The following is a 25,676-nucleotide window of genomic DNA, read 5'->3' on the forward strand; positions in this document are numbered from 1 at the left end:
GAATTACTTAAGGAAAACATGAAATTTTGAAAACTGAAGAAATGAATAATTATGGTAGATAAACATGTGTTCTTTACTCTGTCCTGTGAGTGATATCCTGCTTATGCCCATGATGCATTCACTCTGGTTTTGTAAGAGTACTCCACAGAAAGTACGGTTTCTGCGAATTTCTGTAACCCCTTCAACTCTAGCAGGTCTTTCAGCTTAGATGCATAGTACACTTAACAGGTTCTGTGTGAGTTTCTGTTAAACCCGCACACACACATTGGTCTCCTATCCAGTTATATTTGCGTCCCATATTGTAGTGTCCTACTGCGGAAGCAACCTACACGACTGAGCCTTGTTAAGTTTTTCAAGATGTTACTTGAAAGGAATGTTTTCCCCATCCCTCCATCTCATCAGGAAGTTAATACTAGTGGAATTGGGCACAATTAGCAGTAGGTTTTGATGAGACCTGAAGCTTTCTTGGATGAGTGCATTGGAGATACTTGCTGTACTTGTCTGAGTATGTTAGTACCTAAGGTTTTCATAGCAGCAACTATGAAGTAAAGGAAGGGTGGGGATGACAGTGTTACTGAAAGAAAGATTCTGAAAATCAAGCTGTATCTGGTGTAGTTGGTTTATATAAAATATTAGTTGTTAGAGTGTGTGTTTTGTTCTGCGAGACCTGGGTTGGGAGCGGCTTGGGATCTTCTCCCAAAATACACATAAGCTTGTTTGAAGTAGAACATCACGGGCTACAGTGAACCAAGAGGAAAAACATTGCATGGCTGAACTTTTATCAACTATGTTGTTATAAGTTATGCCTAAAATGACCATAAATAAAGGATTATATGAGCTTTCCTTTAGTTTATTTTTACATCCTTGACAGCTCTTAGTGTATAGCTCCACTGCTCTGCTTGTGTAGTTAGCTAATAACTTTTTATTTGTGCAAGGGTTTTTTGATCAGCGGAAGACTGGAAAAAGGAAGTAGTAAGAAAAATTGTAGGTACTGTACCTATGACTTCTTCCCTCCCTTCCCTTTTTTATTTTCAGAAGGTGAAGAACATATTTAAGAAAATATCCAAACAGCTTATGATAGCTGTGGTGTTTCCTGCAGGCCTTTTCCCTGGGGATCAATAATTTGAATACGAAAAACGGCAGAAGTTATTTTGTCAGGCATAAAGCTGATATTCTTCAGGCTTTCATATGGAAGGGTCAAACGTAAAAAAAAAAAAAAAAAACACCAAAACCAAAACAACCAAAAAAACCCCCACAAAAAAGTCTGTTCTTGTAGTAGCAAGCACATTTTTCCTTAGGACTTTATTCTCACAAGGCGTCATTAACAGAAGTGGGGTGTTAAATGCCTGTGCTTCCATTGGTGGGCTGGAATTACACTTGAGATGGATGTGAAACTTAAGAAATTCTTAAGAAATTGTTTAACTCTGGCACAAAGATGTTTTCCAGTTTATATCTTCATTCACTAATTATCCCTTTAAAAAGATCTTTAAAACTAGAGTTTCTAGTTAGTCTCTGTTCAGATTACTTGCTGGAATGGTTTCATATGGTTTGATTTTTTTTTTAGTTTTATTTTTTCGTAGCAATGTGAAAGAATCTTTCTGTGAAAGGCTTAATGTAGAGAAATATTGAAACTGTATTTCCAGGATTAATAGCCTTTATGTTGTGATTCAGATTTACCTGCTTTTTAACTAAATCTATAAAGGCTGGCCAGGCCAAGGTGTGAGGACACATGGTTGTGGTTGTTTTTCTGCTTGTCCTGCAGACACTTTACAAACAGCTCCAGCAAAATGGTTCTATGTCTTAGTGGAGCAAACTTCCATGGACTCGAAGAGCAGCTGAACTGCTAATGAAAACTTAGAATGCAACAAAGGCTTTTAGTCCCAGTAACACGTTATTGATTAGCCTTGAAATTGCTGCTGACTGTTCCCTGGTCAACTATGAATCCTCCAAGAGGAGGAGTAAAAGGTGTTATTGAAACTTGATGCTTTATGATAGAGAAAGGCGGGGAGCCAAATGATACAGTGAGATGTTAGAGGTAGTCATGATCGTTGAGGTTCTAGAAACATCAGTAACTGAATTATTGAGATTTTTATATAGAACTTCTTAAAGAAGGGTTTTAAGTAGAAATTTGAAGGACCGTGATCAGACTTTGTTCAATGACCTGCGTCCTTCAAAACTTGAGGGGGAAAAGGAAGTCTGTCCTTCTACCCCAAGGCAGAATTGACTAGACTTAAGTCATTCCTTGAAGATATTTAACCTATTAACATGGCAGTTTCACAGTTCCTCTGCAATTCAAAAATTCTTACTATGCTTTCATTTCAGGGTACTTGAACTTCTCTACTACCAGTTTAAGTTTACTACACTTTGTTCTCCATGTCTTGGTGGCAGGACAAGGCTTATAGTCTTCCTCTGTTTATGCATTCACTGATTTTTTTTTTTTTTTTTTTTTTTTTTGTCCCAGTCTCTTGTTCTCTTAAAAGCTTTAGTACTGTGTCTTGGTTGAAATGCATCAAATGAGATTGTGGAGACCACTACCACAGGTTTTTTGGAAGTGGTGCTTGACAGCTCAGTACTACACAAGAGATGAGCTCTTGGCCCTGTCAGATGCTGTTACATGCTGACAGTTGTTGCTGTGATGTTTGGTGATGTAGGTCATTCAGGCTGCCATCAGAAAGGTTTTGGTTTTTGATGTTTTGTCTACCATTTGAAGACATAGGATACTTATTTAATATCCCTTCCCCTAGATCTGAAGAAGGGCTGTGCCCAAAAAGCTCTTTTCCAGCTGTATCAGGTGGTCTTGTAGATCTGTCTTGCTAGTTTAATTTTTATAACTGCATTCTTGAATGTGTTTTCAACTTCTCCAAAACACTGCCTTTCGTGCTGAAGTTGTCCTTCTGTCAATGGATAAAGTTTAGTACACTTGAAGTTCAGCTGAATTTGGAGCTACAGAGAAGAGGTTGTATTGGTCTGCTCATAAATTTATGTATTATAAAAGACTGGGGATACTTGCTGTCTTTGAAATACTGAGTGCTGTTTTATCTAGTATCATAGCTGGTTAGCTAAACTAAGTTCAGCTTTATTTGGTGGTGAGCTCCTGGAAGCCTTTTTAAAACTAAGCAACATGTTCTTGCGTTTTCTGAGCACTTTGATACCACTCTGCAGGCATTTGTGTAGGTAAACATAACTTCAACAGAACTGTGCTGATGACAAGCTGTCTTGTGTAATTGGACGAACAAATGAGGCTATTTAAGGTGGTGGATTTCGCATCGAATAAAAGGTTTTGTGTTAGCTGAAGATGACCTTTGATTCCCCATAACAAAGCATAAAATGACTGCCTGAGGAACTGCTCCTTGAAAGTTTATTGCTGTTCTCATGAAGCAGCGATACAGGTGAAAACTATTCTAAAGTGAATGTCCCTTCTTGACTTAAAATTGGGAGAGGAATTGATTAAAGTGCATAGGAATTGAATTTTCTGTGATACAGACACTCAGCTACACCTGGGCTCTACTAGAGGTAGCCCTAAACAAAACATCAAACTCTATTTGTTGGAATTTCTCATGCAACAATTTGAATCCAAATTACGCTAATTGGAGAGGGAAAGGGGGGTTTGTGTCTATTTAACAATATTTTTTTTTTTAAATGCACTAGATGTTGCTTGACAGGTTAGGCACAGAATTTGCTTGGTTAATAGAGCAGCCTTAACGTTTGTATTATAAAACTTTAAAAAAGATGTTATGTAAAAATTAATTTTTAATTTTCTGTTTTCTTAGACTTGAAGGGTGTCAACACTGGCTTGTTGATTTGTTCTGTAACACTGGAACTTTAAAGTTAGATAGCTATTTGTCTTAGCCTATAAGTGTTTATTTATACATAGGGGATTTATGCTATGCTCATCCTTCACTAAGAAATATGTTAACTATTCCACCAGTGTGTTTTTAAATATAAATGGAATAATGTTGCATTATTGTGAGCTCATGGATTATTTTTTATTCAGTTTGTAATTGCATTTAATGGTTTGGAAATCTGAGGAATTGCTAATGTTATATTTGTGTTTTATGTAACACTGGGAGTCTTTGAAAATTACGTACTTCTGAGGTGCAGTGAGATATAAATCATGTACAACTCTTAGTTGTAAACATCTTTTTAGCACAAAGTTTTTTGGTAAGCTGTTGTTCTAACTTAGTATTTAGCATATGGAGGAGAAGCAGGACAAGGGAGACATGTCCAGACTACACCATTTCTGGTAAATTAATTGGACCCTCTGTGGCTGCACAGCTTTCTTCTTTTGTGTAACTGGTTATTAGATAGATGAGAGAGAAAGCAGCCCAGATATGAACAGACACTGAAGAGACTTGCTGACCCATAATCAACTTCATTTTCCTATATCCCTCTTAGAAATGTGACTAATTATTTCTGGGTTACCCTTGAATTAATGAAGAGGGGTTTTAAGAAGCATCTGTAAGGTCAACTGATCCACTCATGGATCCCTTCCACAGAACAAAAGTAATCCTTGCAGAATGCGTTTCCTTTAAACAGCATCAAAGGGGTGGGGTCCTCCCCCTTCAGATACCTTCTACTGTGTTTACCTCATAAAGAGAAGGTCTTCCCCATAAATAGAGGAAGCTTTATAAGGTCAAGAAAGGTTCTGGTGACCATTCTGGATAGCTTTGTGTCACTCCTCCTGTCACCCCTCCTCTTTCTTTCCATCTGAGAAGGTTGAAGGGAAGCAGTGCAAACTGATAAGCACAGTCAGCCTGTCACAGAGCAAAATTATCAGACTTTATTTTGCAGTAAAACAAGGAGCAGGATGTGTAGGGTTTACTTTTTCTCCTCTTAGTTTTCCAGGTCTCCATGAAGCAGACTTTTGCTTTAAGCACTGGAATTGTGAAGGAACTTCTCAAAGATGTCTTGAGGATAGCAACAGTTTTGTTGTTTGTTTTTGGGTTGTTTTTGGTTTGGTTGGGTGTTTTGTTGTTTTTTTTTTTTTTTTGTAAATAGCCTAGAACATGAAGAGGCATAAGATTGGAATCAATGCCCTAAGGAAGGAGTAATTTTAAACCATTCTCAGCTTTCATGGTGCTGACTTTATGCTGCTCTACAGTAAGCCTTCAAAAAGTAAATGGAAGTAAGTGAGAGAATAAGAGCGAGTTAGTCCACCCACAAGAAAATCTGCTACAACTTTCATTCCTGAAAATTAATACAACCCATATGGGTTTAAAAAATGGCTAGTCTTTATTTATGAAATAATAAAAATACAGTTAACTTAGTGGTCCTTCTAACATCTGTTGTCTTAACAGCATGGGCTAGGAGGCTGCATGTTGTCTGCTCTGCTGCTCAACATCAGAGGATCCTTTGGGAAGTATGGGAAACTTCATTTACACTACATTCCTCCTGCGCTCTCCCAACATCCTGCTCTGTTTCCCTTCCCCACCTGACTACTACCAGTAGCTTGAGATATGAAAAATAAAAGCAGTGAATTCCATCAACTACTATTTTAAAATGTAGTTCAGAGGATAGTAAGGCTAGTTAGGTGACCGTGGCCCAGAAGGTGATAAAGTATTGCTTTAAAACTCTGTACTTTTCAGGAATACCCTAGGTGTATTCTACTATAAAGCTCACTAAATGGAGGAAGATAACAATAAATTCAGTATTGGATTGAATTTATGCCAGAAGAATGTCTTAAGCAGAGATCCAAAACAGTTTATATTCTAGAATGAGTTTATGTTGGGATACTGGCATCTTCTTCTGGTCAGTTGAAGCACTGCAGTGTGAATCTTGTAATGTATTTTCTTCTATTCCTGGCTATCGACTGCCCCAGGTTGAAGCTAGGAAGTGTGAGCTTCACTCTGCCATACTCGTTCAAATCTCAAGCATTCTCTGAGCAAGAAATCTTAAAGCAGGTACCACTAGAAGTTCAAAATGAAGACTAAAATCACAAATCCAAATTTTTCATTTGATTATGGGAACCTCACAAAAGAGCACTTAGCTTTACAGGCAATGGAAGTTACTAGTAGTTTGCTTTTTTTTTTTAATTGATTCTCTAAGGTTTATTTCCTAAGTCCTCCTTACCTTTTTGCTTCGGGAGAAAAATGGCCTAATCTAATCTAGAGCATGGAATTAGAGTTTGTCCATATCTCAAAGAGTTGAATTCATGGAGACAGTGTGGCTTCTCAGTTGTGCTGAATTATTTGTCGGAGGACTGAGCTTGGATTTTGACACTCAAAGTAAAATGTCATTTGTCCTTCAGTTTTATCTGTCAGCATGCTCGTAGTTAAATAAGAAGGAACATCTCTGGTGGCAGTATAATGATGACTGAGCTTCTCAGTCTTCAGAGACCATTTGAGTTCATGAAACCTGTCATCCTTGTTCTCTGTTGTGCCCTTTGGCAAAGGGTGTTGAGGAAAAGACTGTATGCTAGAGAAGATGTGGGTGGAGGGGCAAGGGGTTGCTCGTGGGCAAGGATGATAGATTTAGAGACCAGGTAATCCAAGGTAGATTTCCAAGACAGCCTTAGCAAACTTGAGCTTAGTGTAAGGTAGAATTCAGGAGCCATAATTCCAGATTTGATGTAATGGTGATGCACCATTTTTCAATAGTTCCTCTGAACAAAGGAGATGATGTTTGTTTGACTCTGGCTGAAGTGAAACTTAGGGCAGATAATCTTTTTCACTCTTAAATATTACACACGCGCAGAAAATAATTACAGTAATTAAAAAAAAAACATAAGGAACAAGCTTGAGAGAATGAAGATTAATGAAGATTACAGTGCAGTTTCAATGTTTGGAGAGCATGTTTGCAGAATTCTGGATACAAACATGGAAAAGCAAATGAATGTGACAGAAGAGTCACATGAGCAATAAACATGTTTTAATTTTTTGAATAGTCGTCAGGCACTCTTAGCTTTACAGGCTGTTCTGCAGTTGTCTCAGTAAAACGCATTTGTGGCTTTACAAAAAAAATCCTCCACTTCTCCTGAGGGCAGACTTGGTTTGGGAGCTCTCATTTTTTTATTAGTAAAATGAATGCAATGAAGAAATGGTTGTCTTCCATCTCTTGCATCAATATGCAGGTGTCTTAAAATAAATGCATTTGTTCTTTAGCTTCTAGTAACTACTAGAGGGATAAACAGTAGCCCATGAAGTGGCTAAGACTATGAATGACCAAGTCCAAAATAATAATAATAATGATGATGTGATTGCTATGCTCTAGGCTGTAGCTCTTCATTTTTGTCTTAACAAGCAAACGGGCTGCTCTCTCTCTCTTGGAAGGAGATCTCTGTTGCTGGTATGTTCATCTGGTAGCTGAGATGTTGGAGAAGAGGAACTGAAAAATCTTTATTCTGCTGTGAAATGCTGCTTTGATACAGATCTCTCAGCTTTCTTCACAAAGTTTCTGAATACTGAGTTTAGTTTTGTTTCTCAGGGCAATGAAACTCAGGCAAAGTGTTCTCTCTGGCTCTGTCCTGTTCCCCATCCCAACAGTGCTTGAACTTGCCAGCCAGTTTGATCAAAATTTGATGAATAGAGATATTAACTGATGTGAAAATAATTGGTTGAATAGCAGAGAGATCCTAATGATGCCATTCACTGAGGGAGAAACTGTAGTTAGCGCTCTGAGTAGATACGAGACACCCCACAGGAGCTCAATCTCCAGACATAACCCTAGAGAAAGCCAAGCTTTGCCAGTTCATGTGATCGGCATTTTAGATCTTTATTTTTGTTTGGATAAGCTTGAGTGGAAAAAATGATACAACCTTTTATGTGCCTCCCAGTTCTACAAAACTGTTGTTTAACCCTTTATTCCGCAAGGCTTTGTGATTTTTGCAGTTGACTTCACTAGGAGACAGGAGCAGCCCTGCAGGCAAAATTAAAACAAAAACTAAATGCCTTGACACAGTTCAAAAGCTTCTGAATTTTTTTCCCCCTTCCTTTCAAAAAGCTGATGCTGATACTCAGTAGTCTTTAAAACCAGGCTGAAATTGAGCAACCAAAGTCATAGCCGCAGTAGAAGAGTCTTGACTTGAATTTCCTTGGTGGCAAAATGCCATTTCTTAGCTGAGGACCTTGGCCTGTCTGTTATTATTGGGGTAGTCTGAGTTTTTTCTGGTTAGAATGTGTATTTTAGGAAAATGGCCAGTGCTTCTACATGTTCTTAGTATAAACAGATGCATTCATTTTTTTAAAATAAATATTTTTTAGAATTTTCTTTGATAGCTGTTAGCATCATTGCTTACACAGTGAGTACTATGCAGCTACTATCAGTGTATGTCAGCATATGCATCGTACACAACAGGAGCAAACTTTCCTGTTCCACAGTCCTAATTTCTGACAGATGTTCCTTACCTCAGTAAATGTTATAATCTGATTGGCATTAGTTAAAACAGATTATTTTACATAAATGGTACTCAGATACCTACTTGATGAGCAGTATTTATAAAATGTTGCAAGTACTTGGTATTAAGTATACTAGAGACATATTTAACTTCTCCAGTGTTTTTTTTTTTACTTTGTGCCTTATCTTCTGCTCTGTCTACCCCCACCCCCCACCCCCACCCCCCCCAACTGAAAGTTTGGCGTTTCTGGCTTTCTCCAGAACACAAATTTTATGCTTTTGGCTTTTTTGTGCAGAAAAACTGATCATGTTATGTGAAAGAAGAGAATGAGCGTATGTCTGCTGGTTACTTCTTACAATAACGAATAGAAATTAAGTAATTTTTAAAAAAAATTTTGCTTGGCTTATTTTGAAAAATATAGAGTCAGAGTGTAAAATACTGGATAACTTCTGAAATTGAATAAAAAAATTCTCATGCTGTGTAGTACTTTTCCACCTTCATTTTGTAGCCTAATATTATAACAAGAAAGTATGTCCTTGAGGAGAATGATTATAATACTCGTATCATCAATAAGGATAGCTGTAACGAGCAGACAGTATCTCTTGACACTTGGATTGATAATCTATATTAGTCTCATCTGTTAAAAGTATAAAGAAAAATGTGAGTCCACACATTCTGTTTATTAAAATTCTCCTTGGTAATGCACTTACTAGTTGATACTTAAAGGGTTTTGTTTTCATGAATAAAACTTAATTTAGGCCCTACCACTTTTACCTCTTGAATTTTTTTAGCTAGTTTTCTGCAAAACACTTTATTTTTATGGAAGAAACACAGGCTTTTTATATTTTACACCCTGAAGCACAGACCAAACCCATTTAGGGAAAACTAAAGAAGTACCTGCAGCTTTCCGTTTTGTAACAAGACAAGACTGACTTGCTCAAGGTCATCAAGGAAGCCTGTGGCAGAGCTGGATGTGTAAAAGCGGCTTTCCTGTGCTGTGAGCTGCAGCTTGAACCAGAAAGGCACCTATCCTGGGTCTGTGCATCTTCTGTAGATATACAAATACAATAATTTGCGTTCTAAATATAACATGTTTTGCTTTATTATTGAAGGTAAATATAAATTCCAAAATGGAAGTATTTGGCTGTCTGTGTAGCACTTAGGGGCTTTGAAAACTTTATGGTGGGGGGAGGAAGGCATCCAGGCATGTCTTCAGTTCCCTTTGGCTTTCTTCAGCCCCAGAAAGAGCTTTGTGCCTGAGCAGTGATGCAGAACATCTGATGGGTCTGGTTGTGGCCTAATCTCTCTTTTTTTTTTTTTTTTTCCGTCCTCCCCAGTGAATATTTTTTCTTCTTTAAATAGAGAACAAAGCAATACTTAAAAAAAGCAGCAACTGTATTTTGTCAAGAGTTTTGACATACACCGCTGTAGTTCTGCATAGCCAGTGTATTGAGAAATGAAGATGGCAGTATTATAGGTAAAGAACGGTAATTAAACATATGCTGTAGATGAGTGCGTGCTGCTACAAGTAGGCAGATAGGTTAAGTTGAAGGCTGCTAGCTTTAGATTAATTCCCTTTTGGTTATAGTCTTGGATAAGCCGTATGCCTTACTGCTGAGGGCTGGGAGTGAGAAAAGATTACCGTAGAATATATAAAGAGCTTTAATGATCAAGTGTGAGTCTTGTTCCTGTTGATTTTTTAATACATATTTTAGATGAATCAGTTGTTTATAATTTTTGTGAAATCTTTTGCTAGGAGTAAAATGGATATTTTATTTCAGTATACATATGCTGCCTGAATGTGTGTTTATAAACATATGCTTTTGCAATGTTTATACTCACATTTTTAAAAGAAAAAATTTTTATAAGCACTTTTGATGTTATGTGCTGCAAAGTTAAGAAACAAATGCCATGCAGTGTGTGGTGTGTACGTTTGTGGTGACCTTTGCCTTCTGATTAGAAAAATTTAAAGAAGCCCTGGTTTTCGAGGAGGGCTGCATGTGGTACTGACAAATTACTGGCGTGGGCTGTGATAGTTGCCCTTTTTTAAGGCAAAGGAACACTACCAGGGTTCTTTCGTCAATAATCTTGTAGTTGTGAAGTCAAGCAGGTGGTGACGCAGGGTCTCACCCCAGTTCCTGCTGAAGTTTATGGAAGTTCTCGTGCGCTTTTAGGGCGTCGGGTTCTTTTTTCAGTACAGCCGTATGCAAGTATAGATACAAAATATGTAAAAGCGATGCCAAAATTGGAGTGCTTGGCGGGAAGGTGTGATTTGGTGGAGCAGCCGCGGGCGCTCGGCCCCGGCCGGGCATTGTGCGGGGCTTCATTGTGCCGAGCTGGGGCAGGCGCGGGGCGGCCGGGGCCGGGGGAGATGCCGAGGGCGTGAGTCTGAAACAAGAGCGACACAGAAATGGTCGGGGGAAGCACATCTCCAGACACGACCCGGGTCAGGCTTGATTTGCAGCTTAGTCGCTTTCAGGGGCGGCTGTCAGTTTGGTAAACAGGAGGCTGCCGGGTGAATTGAACAGAAGGGGGAGATTAGCATATTAATGTGGCGCTTGCTAATCGCCTCCCCTCCTTCCTCCCCGCCTCCCTCCCTCCTGAATGAAGGCAGGAGTACGGGCACCCACGCTCACTCCGTTGCCTGCTTTCGCCCTCCTCGGCGGCTCACGCCCGGGAAAGGATGGTCCGGGCTTTCAATCGCCGAGGCGTGAGAAGATGAAGCAGCGGCGCGGCCTCCCCCCGCCGCCGCCGCTGCCGCCGCCGCCGCCGGAGCGCGCTGCCCGCGGCGCGCTGCGGGGCCGCGCTCCCGCCGCTCCCGTCGCCAGGTGAAGCCAGCACAGCACGCCCGGGGAAGGTTAGCGGTTCTCCTCCTTGCTTGTGGATCGAGTACGTTCAAGCGGCTCCCAGCCTTCCCCCCCCCCCCCCCCCCCCCGGCCCCGCCGCAGGACCACATACTGCTGGAGCGCTGAATTGGGACATTGTATGCCGAAGCCTGGCTTGAATCTCTATACGGTCGTGTGTATGTGGTTGCTGGAAGTGGCAGGCCAGCAGGCCCCGAAGCGAGCAGGTGCTATCTATATGGAGAAAAGCGGCTGTAGCCCATTCCCGATATGCTGGGCTAAAGGTACACATACCTTTTTTATATTTTTTTTTTCCCCTGTTAATTGAATGTTTTACCACCTGTGGGTCTATAGGTTTTTTCCTCTCAAAGAAAAAAACAAAGCTAGAAAATAAAACGTTTTTATTCTGGTCATGTGCTTGTAATGCAAAGCAGTCCGCAGGATCTTCTTTTACCTGACAGCTGTAATGCTTTTTTTCCTTTGCTTTTCAGAATTATTTGAAGTGAAAGAGAGCTTGAGCTGTTTGGTTTTTACTTCCACTGATGTGAGGACCTGACGGCTTTGTTTTTGATCTTTGTATGTTTGAAACCACTGCGAGTGTAATTCTGCTCTCACTTACCTTTTGGAAGAAGTAGTTTTTAAGTGGCTGATCATAGGTAGCGTTTACAGTGGAAGACTAACACCTTTCTACTTGACGTTTTAGAAGTTGCCACCCTTATTATTCACCCCCCCAAAAAGAGACAATAACTAGCCACAAAGCATGCATTTATTACACTGAGAGGGTTTGACTTGAAACTGAGGCTTAACAATAGTTAGATGGACATGTGAAACTCATTCACATGGTTATCTTAACTTGCATCCCAAGACATTAATATTTACCATATTATAATCTAGAAGGTGTTTGTGTGTTGGTGTTGTGGGTGGGAGTGTGTATATGAAGGTACAGTACAGGGATTAAGCTTGAAATTCTGTTGGTAGCCAAAGAATCAAATCTTCCTTAGATGGAAAACAACTGTAAAAGGTTGAGTGTTGCTGATTGTAAGCATAACTTTCCTCGTGTTCACTTTCATTTCAATGTACTTTCTTTTTTGGAAGAGAAACTGGCAGTGAAGTATTGCGTCATCGTAATCTTGGATCACAGAGGCAGTTACTTCGGAAGTTCAGGGGAAATGTATCTCAAGGATTTGGTAGGCATAGCTGGTGATTAATTGTCTTGGAAAAAATAACAGTAAACTTATTTAGAATTTTTGTTGTCCCGTTATTTGGAGGACACACAAAGGAGCATTTAACGCTGTCTTTGTCTTGCATGTTTTCTGCAACTTGCTGAACTGTTCAGGCTAAACTAGCATTTGCCACGCATTCACATATAGCACATATAGTAGAAATAACTTAAAGAAGAAATCGCAGAACTTCAACACCACATCCTGGTAACGTCTCATGAAGTATAGAATCTGTCAGCTCACTGGGGAATAATAGTTAATAAACCAGTGTGTAACGGTAGCTGGAAACAAAGCTAAAACAAAGCTGTGCTTTGCTTTTAGTAAAACTTGTTCACCGTGAAGGGGTAATAGCGATGCCTACTCCTGTGTGTCATAAATTGGATAACAAAAGTATTAGATGAAATTGGGATTCATCTCCTTGGACTATCGTGAGGGTCAGAATGAAAGTACTTCCCAGAGGGTAACTTTCAAAAGTAGGGAAGAAAAACCTTTTCAAAGAAAAAGCAAGTTGTTACCATCTGCTGTTAAGGCTGGTTAGTATTGGGGATATCAGTTTTCTCCCTCCAGCTCCAGCACCAGAGGATGACTAGAGCAGGGCTAGCTGCTTCTTGCAGAAGATGGCTGCATTGGGCCCTGATAAAAGGTATTGATTCCCCCCACCCACTCCAGCAACTAAAATGAATGAAAAACGATCCCTCCCTCTTCCCCTGGTCGACTGTGAAGTGTTCTCAGAACGTAACTTCAGGGAAGATTGCTTATCCAGCCTCCTCTGCCCTGAAATGGAGAACAGCCATGTAATCTCTTTTTATTCCTGTTGGGGGGAGAAGGGGGACACCAGGAGTTGCATAAGAGGACAAAGGCACCAGCATCTTTGAGGCTGCCAATTGTGGTGATTTCTAGAAAAAGCTACATCTCAGCCTCCTAAAAAAAATAGGACAGATGAGAAATAGCTTGTGCTATATTTGTCGTTGAATGGTGGCCATTCCTTAGTTGATGAGTACTCTCTATGCTGTTCACCAGCTTAACCTTAGGGAAATGAAACGGATCTGGCCTACTTTGATAAGGGCTGTGAGATATCTACAGTCAAAGAAAGGTAATATATTAATGAGAGAAACATTTAGTTTGGATAGCTTTATTCTGGCTCTTTGGCTCTTCTGTTAAAGCTTCAGGTTACCTGCAGCAAAAATTGATAAAACTTTTTAAAGTATTTTATAATGTCTTAAAATGTGATCTTGATGTATATGTTTTATTATACATAACTTCTTTCTAAATGATCTGTTCTCTTTTTGGTTGTGACAGATTAAGCTTTCAGTGTATTAGGTGTGATCTCATAGCAAGTGTTCATTCTTTGAAAATGCTTTGAAATATTTAAATGAATCTATGCTCATACAGAGTGTGCTTCTACCGTTTTCTAGTGTTCTTAAATCTAAAATGTTCAGTCTTCGTAGCGATACTGCGTGATGAGCTAATTGCAGCCAATTCTCTGTGCTCTGTCTGTAGGACTGTATCAAAGAATAAGATACTTGCTTTCTTTATAAAGTATTTGTGTAACCTGTGTTGCCAGGTTTTGCCTCCTCTTTACACTAAAGTCCAACCTAAGTAGTGTTACTGAATTCAGTAATTTAGTCTGCATCTGCATAGTCCAGATTTGAGAATATTTTGATTGGCAAATGAAGAGAAAGTGTGTATTTTGTTTACTGGCATATTTCTTCTCAGCAAGCAAGTCTGTATTACTTTAGTAGTGATAGGAGTAAGACATTTTTGGCTGCTTCGTGCCTTCCCTTCCCCCCCCCCCCCCCCCCCCCCCAGTAATTTGAAACGTAAAATCTCTGGTCTTGTGGAATAAACAGCCTCAAGCTTGGTTACAACTTTGGGGGACACTGAAGTGGGTGTCTTGGTCCCTGAGAAGGCAGTACTTGTTTTCCAGCTAAGTACTGAAAATTTGTGCCAGTGTCATACAGGGATGTTTTCTTTCTGACTGTAACAGTAGATTAGAAAAGTAGTCATGGATCACTAAAAACTTCTCACTAACATGTCTAATCTTTGGTACGTTATTAATGGTATAATGTATTGTACTTTGGTTTAGATACTTTTGCTAGTGACTTTTTTCCCTGAGTTTCATTTGGCATGCCATTTTAAGCTTACAACAAAGTAACTCAGTGAAAGAAAGGTAAATGTAACAGTTAAGGATAGTTGGATAGCTCTACTGTATAGCTGTAAATTATCCACCCGAAGAAGGAGGAAGTTTCTTGAATCTCTTCCATGTGAAGAGCTCTGTTTAATAGTTTATGAACAATAAATTGATGTGGTGTTAAGTGTATGTCATGTGAGTAGTTAGTGAAGGGTGATCACAGTTGTTGAATTCAACCGTTCAGACTAACATGAGAAGGTCTATACTGTCTTAAGATAATCTAGCCCAATTCAGTCAAAAACCTTGTCTTGATTTAAAAAAAAAAAATAAGCTAGCTATGTTGTGAAATGCATTTAATCAACTGGGAAGGAGTTTCACCCTATTTATTGCAATCTGGTAATGTTGCAATCTTTTTTTTAAAGTGATAAGCAATTGCAAGCTAAATGCTTTTTTGTTTGTGTGTTTCTCCCCCCCCCCCCCCCCCCAATGAACCCTGCTGTTCAGGAGGTGTGTTCAGATGGAACCTGCTGGTGATCTGTTGAGTACAAGCAAGATAGAATCATAGAATGGTTTGGGTTGGAAGGGACCTTGAAGATCATCTAGTTCCAACCCCCCTGCCATGGACGGGGACACCTTCCACTAGACCAGGTTGCTCAAAGCCCCATCCAACCTGGCCTTGATAGGATAGGTAGTTGGATACGTAAGAGAAAAGTTCAGTGCTGTTTCTGCTTCATCTCCATCTCATAAGTCTTTACTGTTTTGCTAACAGAAAAATACTCGGGTGATAATTTTCAGTCCAACAGACCCTTAGATTTTTAGGTGATAGGTAATCCCTAAAAGGGACACGGTGGTAGAAATGGAGTAAGGAAAGTTGCTGATACTGTGAAGGTAGACAGGTAAATAGTCTCTAAAACAAGATTTCTTACTTTTTTGACGCAGACACTACATATATAACATAGAAATATAATAGCTATTGTGTATTAGAAAGAAAAAAAGCCCTGCTGTTAGCATGAGTGTTCCGCTGCATCTTTGTAGTGAGTTTCAGTTGAGGTGACTGGAGGGAAGCACCCACTCCTGCACTTCTTGCAGATTTATAGGTGTAGTTCGGGAATGCCGTGAAGTGCTTTTGCCTTGGTTCCTGAGGGCATAACAACCAGGAAAAGAGTCTAGTCTGTCATTTGACAGTCTGTTGTTGACTTACTACATTGGCTACATCAGCTGACGTGACACATCAGCCATTTCCTTCAAAACCATAAATTTGTCTAAACTTTTGTTAAACTTTATTAACTTAGTGGCTTCTTAAGGTGTGAGATTTGCAAACTGTTAAAGCATCTGTTATTTCAATTCATGTGTGCCTGTGTTTTTGTTGGAAATCTTTGTAGAAAAAAGAAAAATAGCGTTAATCTCATCAAACCACTAATTTTCAAAGGCAGTTTAAAAACAATTCCTGAAATGCCTGTGTATATTTAAAAGTGGAAAATAGTCTGGGAAAGCAGGGGGGTTTCTTCCCTTCAGTGTTACAGTACGGCATGTGATAGCAGCGTTGGTATTCTTCAAAATGTACAGGAAGCAGGAGAGTACTGATGCATTTCCATTAGGGTGATTTGTTTCTTATTCAAAGACTACTGGAATAGAAGATGGAGCTTGAGATATTTTTACAAAAAAAGAAAGTGATTGTTTTAAGTGCTTGGGGAGCATTCGGTGTTCCCTGTGTAATGGAAATGTATGATCTTATCAATTGTAGCACCTGGTAATGAACCAGTGAACCAGCATGGAATTAAATTCTGAGCTGCCTGGGAAAAACGAAAACTTATGCAAGGAAAACAAAATGTTTTAAATATCCTTTTGAAGATGCATTAGAAAAAGGCTAAAGAGCAAAGTCTGGAAGTCAGCATTTAAGAGAATGGTGCATTGATTGAAATGATTCATTTTTGCTGAAAAGTTGAACAGGAGTTTGTGGCCTTAATAGCTTTCTTATTCAGTTTATATTTGAAATTTTTTATCACAAGTCACATTGTACGTGTGTGTGCATGCATATATATTTATTTTCTGTATGGTACACGTATATATACACACACATGCATGCACACACTCAGCATCATTTTCCTTACCCAGTTAGCTTGGCAACAGTTGCAGTATTTTGAAAGTAGCATCCTTAGATACTGAAGATGATCTCTTACCTGTTTTTGTGTTTTTAGCAAATGGCGTTCATTGGGCAACTGTCTTCATGCACAGCTTTTATTGGAAGGAATACTGTAATGAAATAAGCTTTTCTGACTGGTCTTACATTTGTAAGAAATATATCAGCTTGTCTCAGTCCTTCCACTTGCTGAAGTGTTGCTTAAACGGAATAGTTGCAAATTCATGTCTTGTAAAAATTTCGATGTGTCAGCAAAGAGTAGGTAGTTTTCATTAATTACTAGTCTGAAAAAAACCCCTCACTAGTATCCTTAAATTCATGACCTGATACGGTTCATGGTAATCTATTAAAAACTGGAGCCATCTTAAATTAATACACACTATCACATTACAGTAGGCAAGCCTGTACAAGCTACTGAGTTCTATAAACTAGCACAGCAAACAAAAGACAGACATAAGGAAATGTCTTTGTAAATGTCATATTAAAACAAGCTTAAGTACAGCACATCGTAAATGTATTTGATTATAGCAGTTAAAAATATTTTAGCATTCATGAAAATTTCATAATCTTGCAAAATAAATGAGATCACTGCAATATCTACTGTTGAATCCATGTTTAGAATTAATGATGCCAATTTTTTTCTGACAGGTTGTAAAGGACAGGGATTACTGAGGTTATGGAGTTAACTGGTGGTTGCCCAGCACTTATGTGATGCTCTATTTACTGGCATACAGGAAGAGGGTTGGATTTTCCTCTTCTGATATTGAATGTAGCTTAGCAAAGATATTATGAAAAGTATTTCTGGGTGAAATTCAATCCTGCTGAGTCATTTTGTTGAAAATAATCTGTAAACAAAGTCCACTTTCTTGTTTCATTTGATAACCAAGGTTTGTTTCTTTGCCAGAAGGGAGATTGCTTATCACTTTTCCCAAGCACTGTCACTGGTTTCTGAAATAGTGTTTCCCCTGCCAATGATTTCAGATCCATAAAACTAAGCACTAGGGGTTTGGTTTGTCTTTTTTTATTGAAATTGGACTCACTCTGCGAATTAAGTATTGTCCCTTGCATTATTGAGGAAATTTCTAAGGCAAAACAGTTCTTTCTGTGGCCTGAGTCTCCTCATCCTGAACAAGTACAGGAAGAAAATCAGTGTGTGACCTTCAATTCTGCCTTTACTTGGTACAGCTGCTCATAGCAACTGAAAACACTTCAGTGAAGAGCTGTAGAGGGTGTCATATCAACAGATGAAGAGCATAATATACTGAAGTGTGGCGTTTTGAGACTGAAAGCTAAACTTTGACTTCAATTTGACGTGCTGTAGAACTAAAAGTCTCATTTTGTCAGAGGAAATTGAGTAGTCTTAACTTCTCTGCAACCAGTGTTTGAGGGTTCATCTTACGTTAGCTGAATGGGCCCTCAGGGATGTGGCAGTTTCCTTTCAGAATTAGAAGGGGTGCGGGTACAATAATCTTAAACACGTCCCAAACAGTGATGGAAAGCTTTTGCTTCTCAACCTTGTAGAAGATGCAGATCATCTTCACTGTCATGTTCCATATAGTATGTGATACCCCGGGGTTGTCTGACTAATGATTAAAGAATGGTAGTACCTTCCTTTCATTGCATGCTTTTTTCTAATTCCTGTAAGAATTTGGCCTAAGCCAATTCTACTTAAAATTGTCAGTAAACCCAGACTTTTAATGGTACTACTTGATGAAGCTAGAGTAATTACTTTATTGCCAGTATTTGGTCATGGATTCCCATACTGATTGAGTTTTCTCCTTTAATAAGTGTATAAAGGTTATTGTAGCAAAGAACTCTTTCATAACAAGTAGTTGCAGGGTGAGTAATGATCTGCAGTCCTGTTAAATCTTTATTTCTAGGGAGGAGGATGGGAAGGAACTGGATGTATTCCTGAAGCTTCTCAACTGGCTTCTGAAGATAAGAGGCAATAAGATTTAAGCTCTTCTCATAGGCTTTCTGCTATTACGTTTGCAACTCGGTAATGATCTGTTGTCCTTGCTATTATGGGGAGATACTAGTAGGAATCGTATTCCTGAAATCCTAGTGTGTTCAACTCAAAGGCAGTTTTGTCTAGTTTGTGACATGATGGTTGGTCAAGATAAACTGAAGAATTGCAACAAAGATGCTTTAGAGTAGAGCAGCCTTTTCAATTTGATCGTAACGGCTGATTCCCATACAACAACTTGCATTGCCAGTTGACTTGAACAGCAGCTTTTTGTCCATTCAGGTGTTTGATTGCAATGGTCTTGAACCATACTGGCAGAATTAAAAGGCTGAATTAAAATGTCTCTGATTTGTGGTTGTATGTAGCTGTACCTGTCAAAATGGAAGCATACGTGTGCTGTAGATATCCATCCCAGCCCTTTACCAGAGAGTAAAGGTACCGCTCAGATTGGCAGGGAGTTGTGTATCTGTTTTTCACCCAGTGGTGTTGGCAGTGCAGTGCTAATTGGTATGCCGCTTATATCATGCGAGCGGCAAAGAAATCGATGATTTGCACCCTAATCTGTTCAGCTGTCCTAAGCAGGGTGCCCTCTGGCACAGAGGTGGGATGGGCAGATAGCAGTGGTGCCTGCCAGCTCAATGTGTTAATGTTTTATCAACTAACTGTAGGTTTTAGCAGAAGGTAGGCTTTTCTGTATGTGTTTCTAAATCTATGCTTGCTAATATTAAGGTTTTTTTGCTCTAGTTGTAATGGGAGGACTTAATGCCTGGGGTTTTCTTACACAGGGGTAGGAGAATGTCATTGCACTGTTCCTGTTGCGCCCTTGAAATGAGGGATTTGCACCTTTGTACTTCTGCTAAGTTCCTTCAGCCATGTTGCTTTTACTTTTCTATTTTTATATATATACACACACTATTTTATAGAGTATATAATATAAAATATAAACTAAATGGATGCAAGGCATAATCAGTGCTTGGATAGGAAAATGTCCATTACTTGTTCTTCCAAAGCCATTTTGGGTGTTGTATAGGTTCTGGTTTGATCTGATACTGAACAAACTTCTTGCTGGTTTTGGATGCACTTACTTAGTTTTACTGAAACAAGCTGTGTGACCTGCATTGACCAGTAGTGTTGGGCATGATGCTTCAAGTACCAAGTTTGCACATCTAAACATAATTCTAAATATCTTTTGTCAATCTGGAGGTGCAGTAAGAATTCATTTGGAGTATTGCTCTCATCTGTCACATCTCACTACTTTTCAGAACTCTGGATGTGATATGTTTGTACAGTTTAAGTATGCTATACCTCAATGATGAAGAACAAGGTATTACAGTTGGAACAGCAGCACTTGCTATGGCTGTGGCTACCTAATAATTTCTGTGATAAACGCTCCTTCAGGTCATTTTCTGAACTCGGAATTTTCAAAGTTCTTATTGTTCGTGCTGCAATTAAACTTTGGAATCTCTCTGCTCCAAAACTGCTCATTGCCTAAAATTGGAAGGGAAAGCAGTTAATGCTGTTTCTGTGTCCAGTCTGTTCTGCAAGGGAGCAGTGATTGTTAGGGGTATGAGTGGGGATGAGGTGGTAATAAAATAAGAATAATCTGAATTCAGAAACAAACACACCCTGTTTATGTTTCTGTCTGTCACCGTATCCACTAGTTAAAGCACTTTACACAAGAAAGTCATGTTTGTTATTCCCATTTCATACTGTAGGAAAAGCAGGGCAAGTTACTTGGTTTGGCCAGAGGTGTGAATAAACTGCACGGCACCTTGCGTCTTGTGGGAAGCAGTGGGCCAGACTGCGTATCGATCAGCAGTGCTGCTGTTCCTTCCTCTGAGAACTGTTATATTGGGCCCTTTATAGCAAAATTTTCTGCGGGGCAGAAGGGGGGAGTAATGTATATTTAGTCTTTCTGTGAATACAGTGCATCTAGTTAGAATGTTTTACTCTTAATACTACTTTTTTGGTTTTACTGTCTCTGACTTTTTTTACTCCAAGACTTCATCTAACTACATTTCTGTTGTTGTTCCTCTAGTTAACAACAGTGTAGCTCACTGAAAATATATACTAAGAAGGACTACTATATAAAAGAAAATTATTTTCTGACTGTTAACATTTTATTGTTGTGTTTCATGGTTAGATGCTAAGTAGAAAATAGTTTTAGTTGCTAAACATTGACTGGAAAGTAGCAATAGATTTGAGAGTTGATATTGTAGTACAGAGCAATGATGAAAAGAGCTGTAAGCATCTGCTCAGTACTTCTTGCAGGGCATTAGTTCAACAATTTAAAGAAAAGCATAGCAGATTTCTTAAAGAAGAGTGAGGAAAGAGAAAAAAGTATAGTTAAGAGCTTCTGTAATGCTGTGTCACTAAACACCAGCATCATTTAAGTGATGAATGTCATATACTGGCATAAGCCAGTGAAGATCACAGCCTGTACCTCAAGTCATGCATACCCTTAACCTGATGTGTGATACCCAGACCACTTCTCTTTAGAGAAAATACTGAAGTAGAGAATTGCTTTTCTGAAACATTCGTGGTTTAGCAATGAAAGACAAAGCAAAAATAGTGAGTATGTGTTGATCACCAGCCGAGTGTGAAGTTCTTTAAAATCTGGCTGCTTATTGAGCTGATAGAAATGAATTTGAGGCTTTGTTGCACAGAAAGTTTGCAGTAATTCAAATACGTGATTTATTTTTTTTAAACTAATGTTTATCCAGCATAGAAGAGCAATGGCAGACACTCATTTCTGTTTAATCTAGCTTTATCTCCACTTTGTTTTTTTTATGTTAAAATCACAGTTCAGCCAAAGTAAAATAAACCAGGTTGGGCTTAAGAGTCTCAGGAACACGTAAAATTCATCAAAAAGGAGGAAGAACCCTTATATTGGAAGCTACATATTTGAAACTGGTTATAAGATGAGATCATACTTGGATGTGTATTTATGAATACAGAAGATGCTTACCATTCAGAGGTTCCCAAAATATTAACTTAAGGATGTTTACGTTCAGTATCTGAAGTTTCTGTATGCATTTGCGTAGCCATAATGGTTGTGCATCTTCAGGAGAATGAGAAATTACACCAGCTTTGAAACTTGCACTCGCATCTCTTTTGTCTGTCTTCAGTACGATACTAGGCAATTCAGAGAAGTTTAGTGTGAACACACTGTATTTGGAGACGTAAAAACAAGAGGGCAGACCACAGGTAGAAAACCAAACCTCAACTTAAAATGATTTTACTTGTCTGTTAAGTGTGCTTGCCTGTAGCGTGTGTTCGTGGCTCTACGCAAGCTGTTGATACGCTATAATTTATTTTAATGCTATTTTTAAAAGAATCAGTCACTGATGCCTTAAGCCAGTCAGTATTTCCCTGCTCAGTGATAGGAACATAAACAAGAAATTGAGTAAACTTCAATTCTTTTGAATAACACTACATTTGGGGGAGTGGGGGCCATTCCCTTTTGCTAGTGTGGATGGTACCTGGACTGAGGATGTGACAATTATCATGAATTTTAGTTTTGTTTCCGTGTCTGTGGTATACGTGATGCTTCAGTCCTGGAATAATCATACGAAGCAGGAGGTAATCTGTAACTTTTTTGTAACTATTACCATAATTCTTGGAGGGAATATTTTTCCTTCTTTTTATTAGACTTTCCTAGCTCTTTGTATCCAGTCTACACTCAGATTATTAATATTGCTCCAGTTCTGTTGGAAATGGAAATAAAAATGCTTTCTTGTTCCTTTCCTCCAATGGGAAAAATATTTCTCGGAGCAGGCAGTAGATAGGACATCAGTTTCTGTTCTTGCAAGGACAGTCAGCCTACTGTAATGCAATGAAGTTGCTCATAAAATGTGTCCTTTGTGACCGACTGTGCAGTTTTTACAGGTTTGTAGGACCAGGTCTTTCCAGGTGTTGAACACTTCCTCCTTCCTTATCTGTGTGCACGTACATATTCCAGTGCTTATCACCTGAACATAAATACACTTGTATATTCAAAACTGCTGTTCTCCTGGAAATCCATAGGTATGGTCATTGCTTTGCAAAATTAAAGCCATACTGAAGAAGGGTGGATCCTGAATACTTGAGGTTGTTTTGTTAATTATGGCATATGTTTTCTTTGACATTGGTGGTATGGTGTAATTTGGCACTGAATTTTTAGGTGGACTATTATTTCTGGCTTTGATTACTACTTCTTTGTGTTCTTTCACTTTTCCTCTCGCTCCTTTCAGGCCACAGAGATGATGTTTGTTTTAACGCTGTGAACTGCTTTGTTTAGCATGTAAGAGTAGATTGTATAAATGTTATAATAACTTGATTTATAAGTTCAGTGCTTTCTGTCAAAACAACGTGTTCTTAGGAATATTCCCAAAGTAATTTGTTATAGCTCTCTTTAATCTTAATTTCATTGCATTAAAACAAACAAACAAGGAATTTAAGCCTCTCCTGCAAGATGTCCTGGAAGAACTGACAAAAGCCTATCCAGAAGAATTTCTGTGTAAATAACTTATATTGGTATATACCTTTGTTAAATGCCTTGTAAAGCAAAATAAAACATCAAGGTAAATCTGCAAGTTTAAGATGGAATATGTGCTGTGCAGCAACGTATTCTCTTTTTTAAATTAAACTCTGAAAGAACAAATCCAGTTCTAAAATTGTCTTATGTCTGGAAAATGAGCACTAAAGTATTGTGTCTTTTTATTCTGTACATTTATCTGATTTAGTAAAACAACAACTCTCATTTCAGGTTTTTTTAATGTCAAGTATTTTGCAGGTGACAGAAAATGAAACAATTGAAGGCATGCACACCAGTGAAATAGTTAAAAAAAAGTTTAAGTCCTCTCCTTTTAAATACTGTTAAAATGACTGAATTGCTGTGTGCAAAGGAAAATGGATAAGAGGTGTTTTTAACAAATAACCTAGTACATCATAAATGTGAAGTAAAGAGAAACTGAAACAAGTTTTTGTTTAGTTTTGGTATCAGTTGTCTTAATCTCTGAAATCTTTGACCTGCAACTTTCTTTTGATTAATTAAAAAAAAAGAAGAATCTTCAGTTGTTTAGTTAAAAATCGATCTCAGGTTGGGGGTGAGGAAAGTCTTCCACTGTTTGAGTTGGCCATAGAAACCTCAACTCCAGTGAAGAAACTTTAGAAGAAATGTAGCTTTCCGACCTTCAGCAAATACGTGGTAGGGGGTTGTCGTGGTTTAACCCCAGCCAGCAACTCAGCACCACGCAGCTGCTTCCCCCTCCCCTCTCCTAGTGGGGTGGGGAGAAGGAGGGGAAAAAAAGAGGTAAAACTCGTGGGTTGAGATAAGAACAGTTTCATAACTAAAGTAAAATAAAATACACTACTAACTAAGAATAATAATAATGTAATAATAATAATTGTAATGAAAAGGAATATGACAACAACAACAAAAGAAATAACACCCAAGAAAAAGACAAGTGATGCACAATGCAGTTGCTCACCACCCGCTGACCGATGCCTGAGCAGCGATCTGCCCCTCCCAGCCAACTCCCCCCAGTTTATATACTGGGCATGATGTTCCAGGGTATGGAATACCCCTTTGGCTAGTTCGGGTCAGCTGTTCCAGCTCTGCTCCCGCCCAGCTTCTTGCACACCTGCTTGCTGGCAGAGCATGGGAAACTGAAAAATCCTTAACTTAGGATAAGTGCTACTTAGCAACAACTAAAACATCAGAGTGTTATCAACAGTATTCTCACACTAAATCCAAAACACAGCGCTGTACCCCAGCTACTAAGAAGAAAGTTAACTCTGTCCCAGACGAAACCAGGACAGGGGTAGTTAAAATAAGTGAGTAAATGGGGGAAGGCTGTGCTGCCACTTTTGCAGAAAAACCTGAAGGCTTTTTTTTCTTACACCAACAGCCTTTTCATGTGTATCTCACTTTTGCTATGAAGTACAGCAGTAAAACAGCGTGTGCAGCAGAAGTTCTTGCTGTGAAAAATACATTTTTCACAGGAAGAGTGGAACAGGGACGTTTTCAGTCTGTTTATGAAATGACATCTTAAATGAGGAATTAGTGTTGTACATTAATGAATCAGAATTTGCTCTTTCTTCTTAAAACTTTGTAAATACATAATCTTGCAGTAAGTGAAAGATGATGGCTTGGGGGTGTTTGTTAGGGGATTGGTCTTTTCTTTGCCTGAAGGGGTAGAGTAAACCACAAAGTCTCATCAAGTATGCTGCTCTTTGCTCCTTTTTATATTAGCAAAATATTCTATTCACTCTTTAAAGTGGGAGAACTCATTTCCTTCTGGAGTGTGAAAATAATCTGCAGCTTATTTCTTCAAAGCAAATCTTATTAACTCTTAATATCTCAAATTTTACATTTGTGTAGGAGTGTTGGCACTACCTCTGCCAAAACCCAGCAGCAGAGCAGCGTAGACAGTGTCCCACAAGGCTGCCTGGGGTGTAATGTCCTAGTTCCATGTTGTCCAGGAGGAACAAAAATGTTCTCGAACTCTGACAAGCTCTGCTTTTGGCTCTTTGCTTCTCGGATCACCTCTTTCGGTATTTATCATTCTTCTGAGTAGGGTTGTCTGTGACAGAAGAATATAGCTGCCTTTTAAATGAGTTTTTCCTCTTTGAATGCCTGTCATCTGTGAAACTTACTTCACTTGCTCAGTGAAATAGTCTGCAGCTGATTAAAATGTAATAGAATCATGTTTCAGACAAATGCTGAGCATCTATAAAAAAACCATACTTTGACATTTACAAAATATTGGGAAATAATTAGAGATTAGGTGTGCTTAAGCTGCCATTGACTGTGCCAGGCATATTTCAAATTACCCTTTTTCCTTTACACTTCATTGTAGTTACTTGTTCTATTGTGTTCAGATGGTCTGTGGCCAAAAAGTTACTTTTACCAGGTGATGTGGTGCTTCTACCACCTCTTTAAATTCTGATCCATGGCTGAAGATCTGTAGATGGTGCCATGATAGTTAACTATTAGATGCTTTGTTGATTTTGGTGCAAATTACAGGTGCTCATCACAGTCTGCTGTGTATCAGATGCAAA

General features: G+C 38.8%; 1 protein-coding gene across 6 annotated transcripts in view; it reads left to right on the forward strand.

The window, feature by feature from the left end:
- The first annotated feature begins 11,411 nt into the window (after positions 1-11,411).
- The window catches only part of PTK2 (protein tyrosine kinase 2), a 167,148-nt gene continuing 152,883 nt past the window's right edge, over positions 11,412-25,676 (forward strand). For 2 of the 6 annotated variants that reach the window (XM_050891979.1, XM_050891982.1), the window contains exon 1: positions 11,413-11,459. In XM_050891979.1, coding sequence (XP_050747936.1) covers positions 11,414-11,459 — 46 coding nt within the window. In that variant the 5' untranslated portion in view covers position 11,413. Of the gene's footprint in view, positions 11,460-25,676 lie in introns of all 6 variants that reach the window. The other 4 variants (XM_050891980.1, XM_050891984.1, XM_050891983.1 and 1 more) reach the window with 3 other exon arrangements.

Source organism: Gymnogyps californianus, chromosome 2 (genome assembly GCF_018139145.2).
Source record: "Gymnogyps californianus isolate 813 chromosome 2, ASM1813914v2, whole genome shotgun sequence".
NCBI classification, from domain to species: Eukaryota; Metazoa; Chordata; class Aves; order Accipitriformes; family Cathartidae; genus Gymnogyps; species Gymnogyps californianus.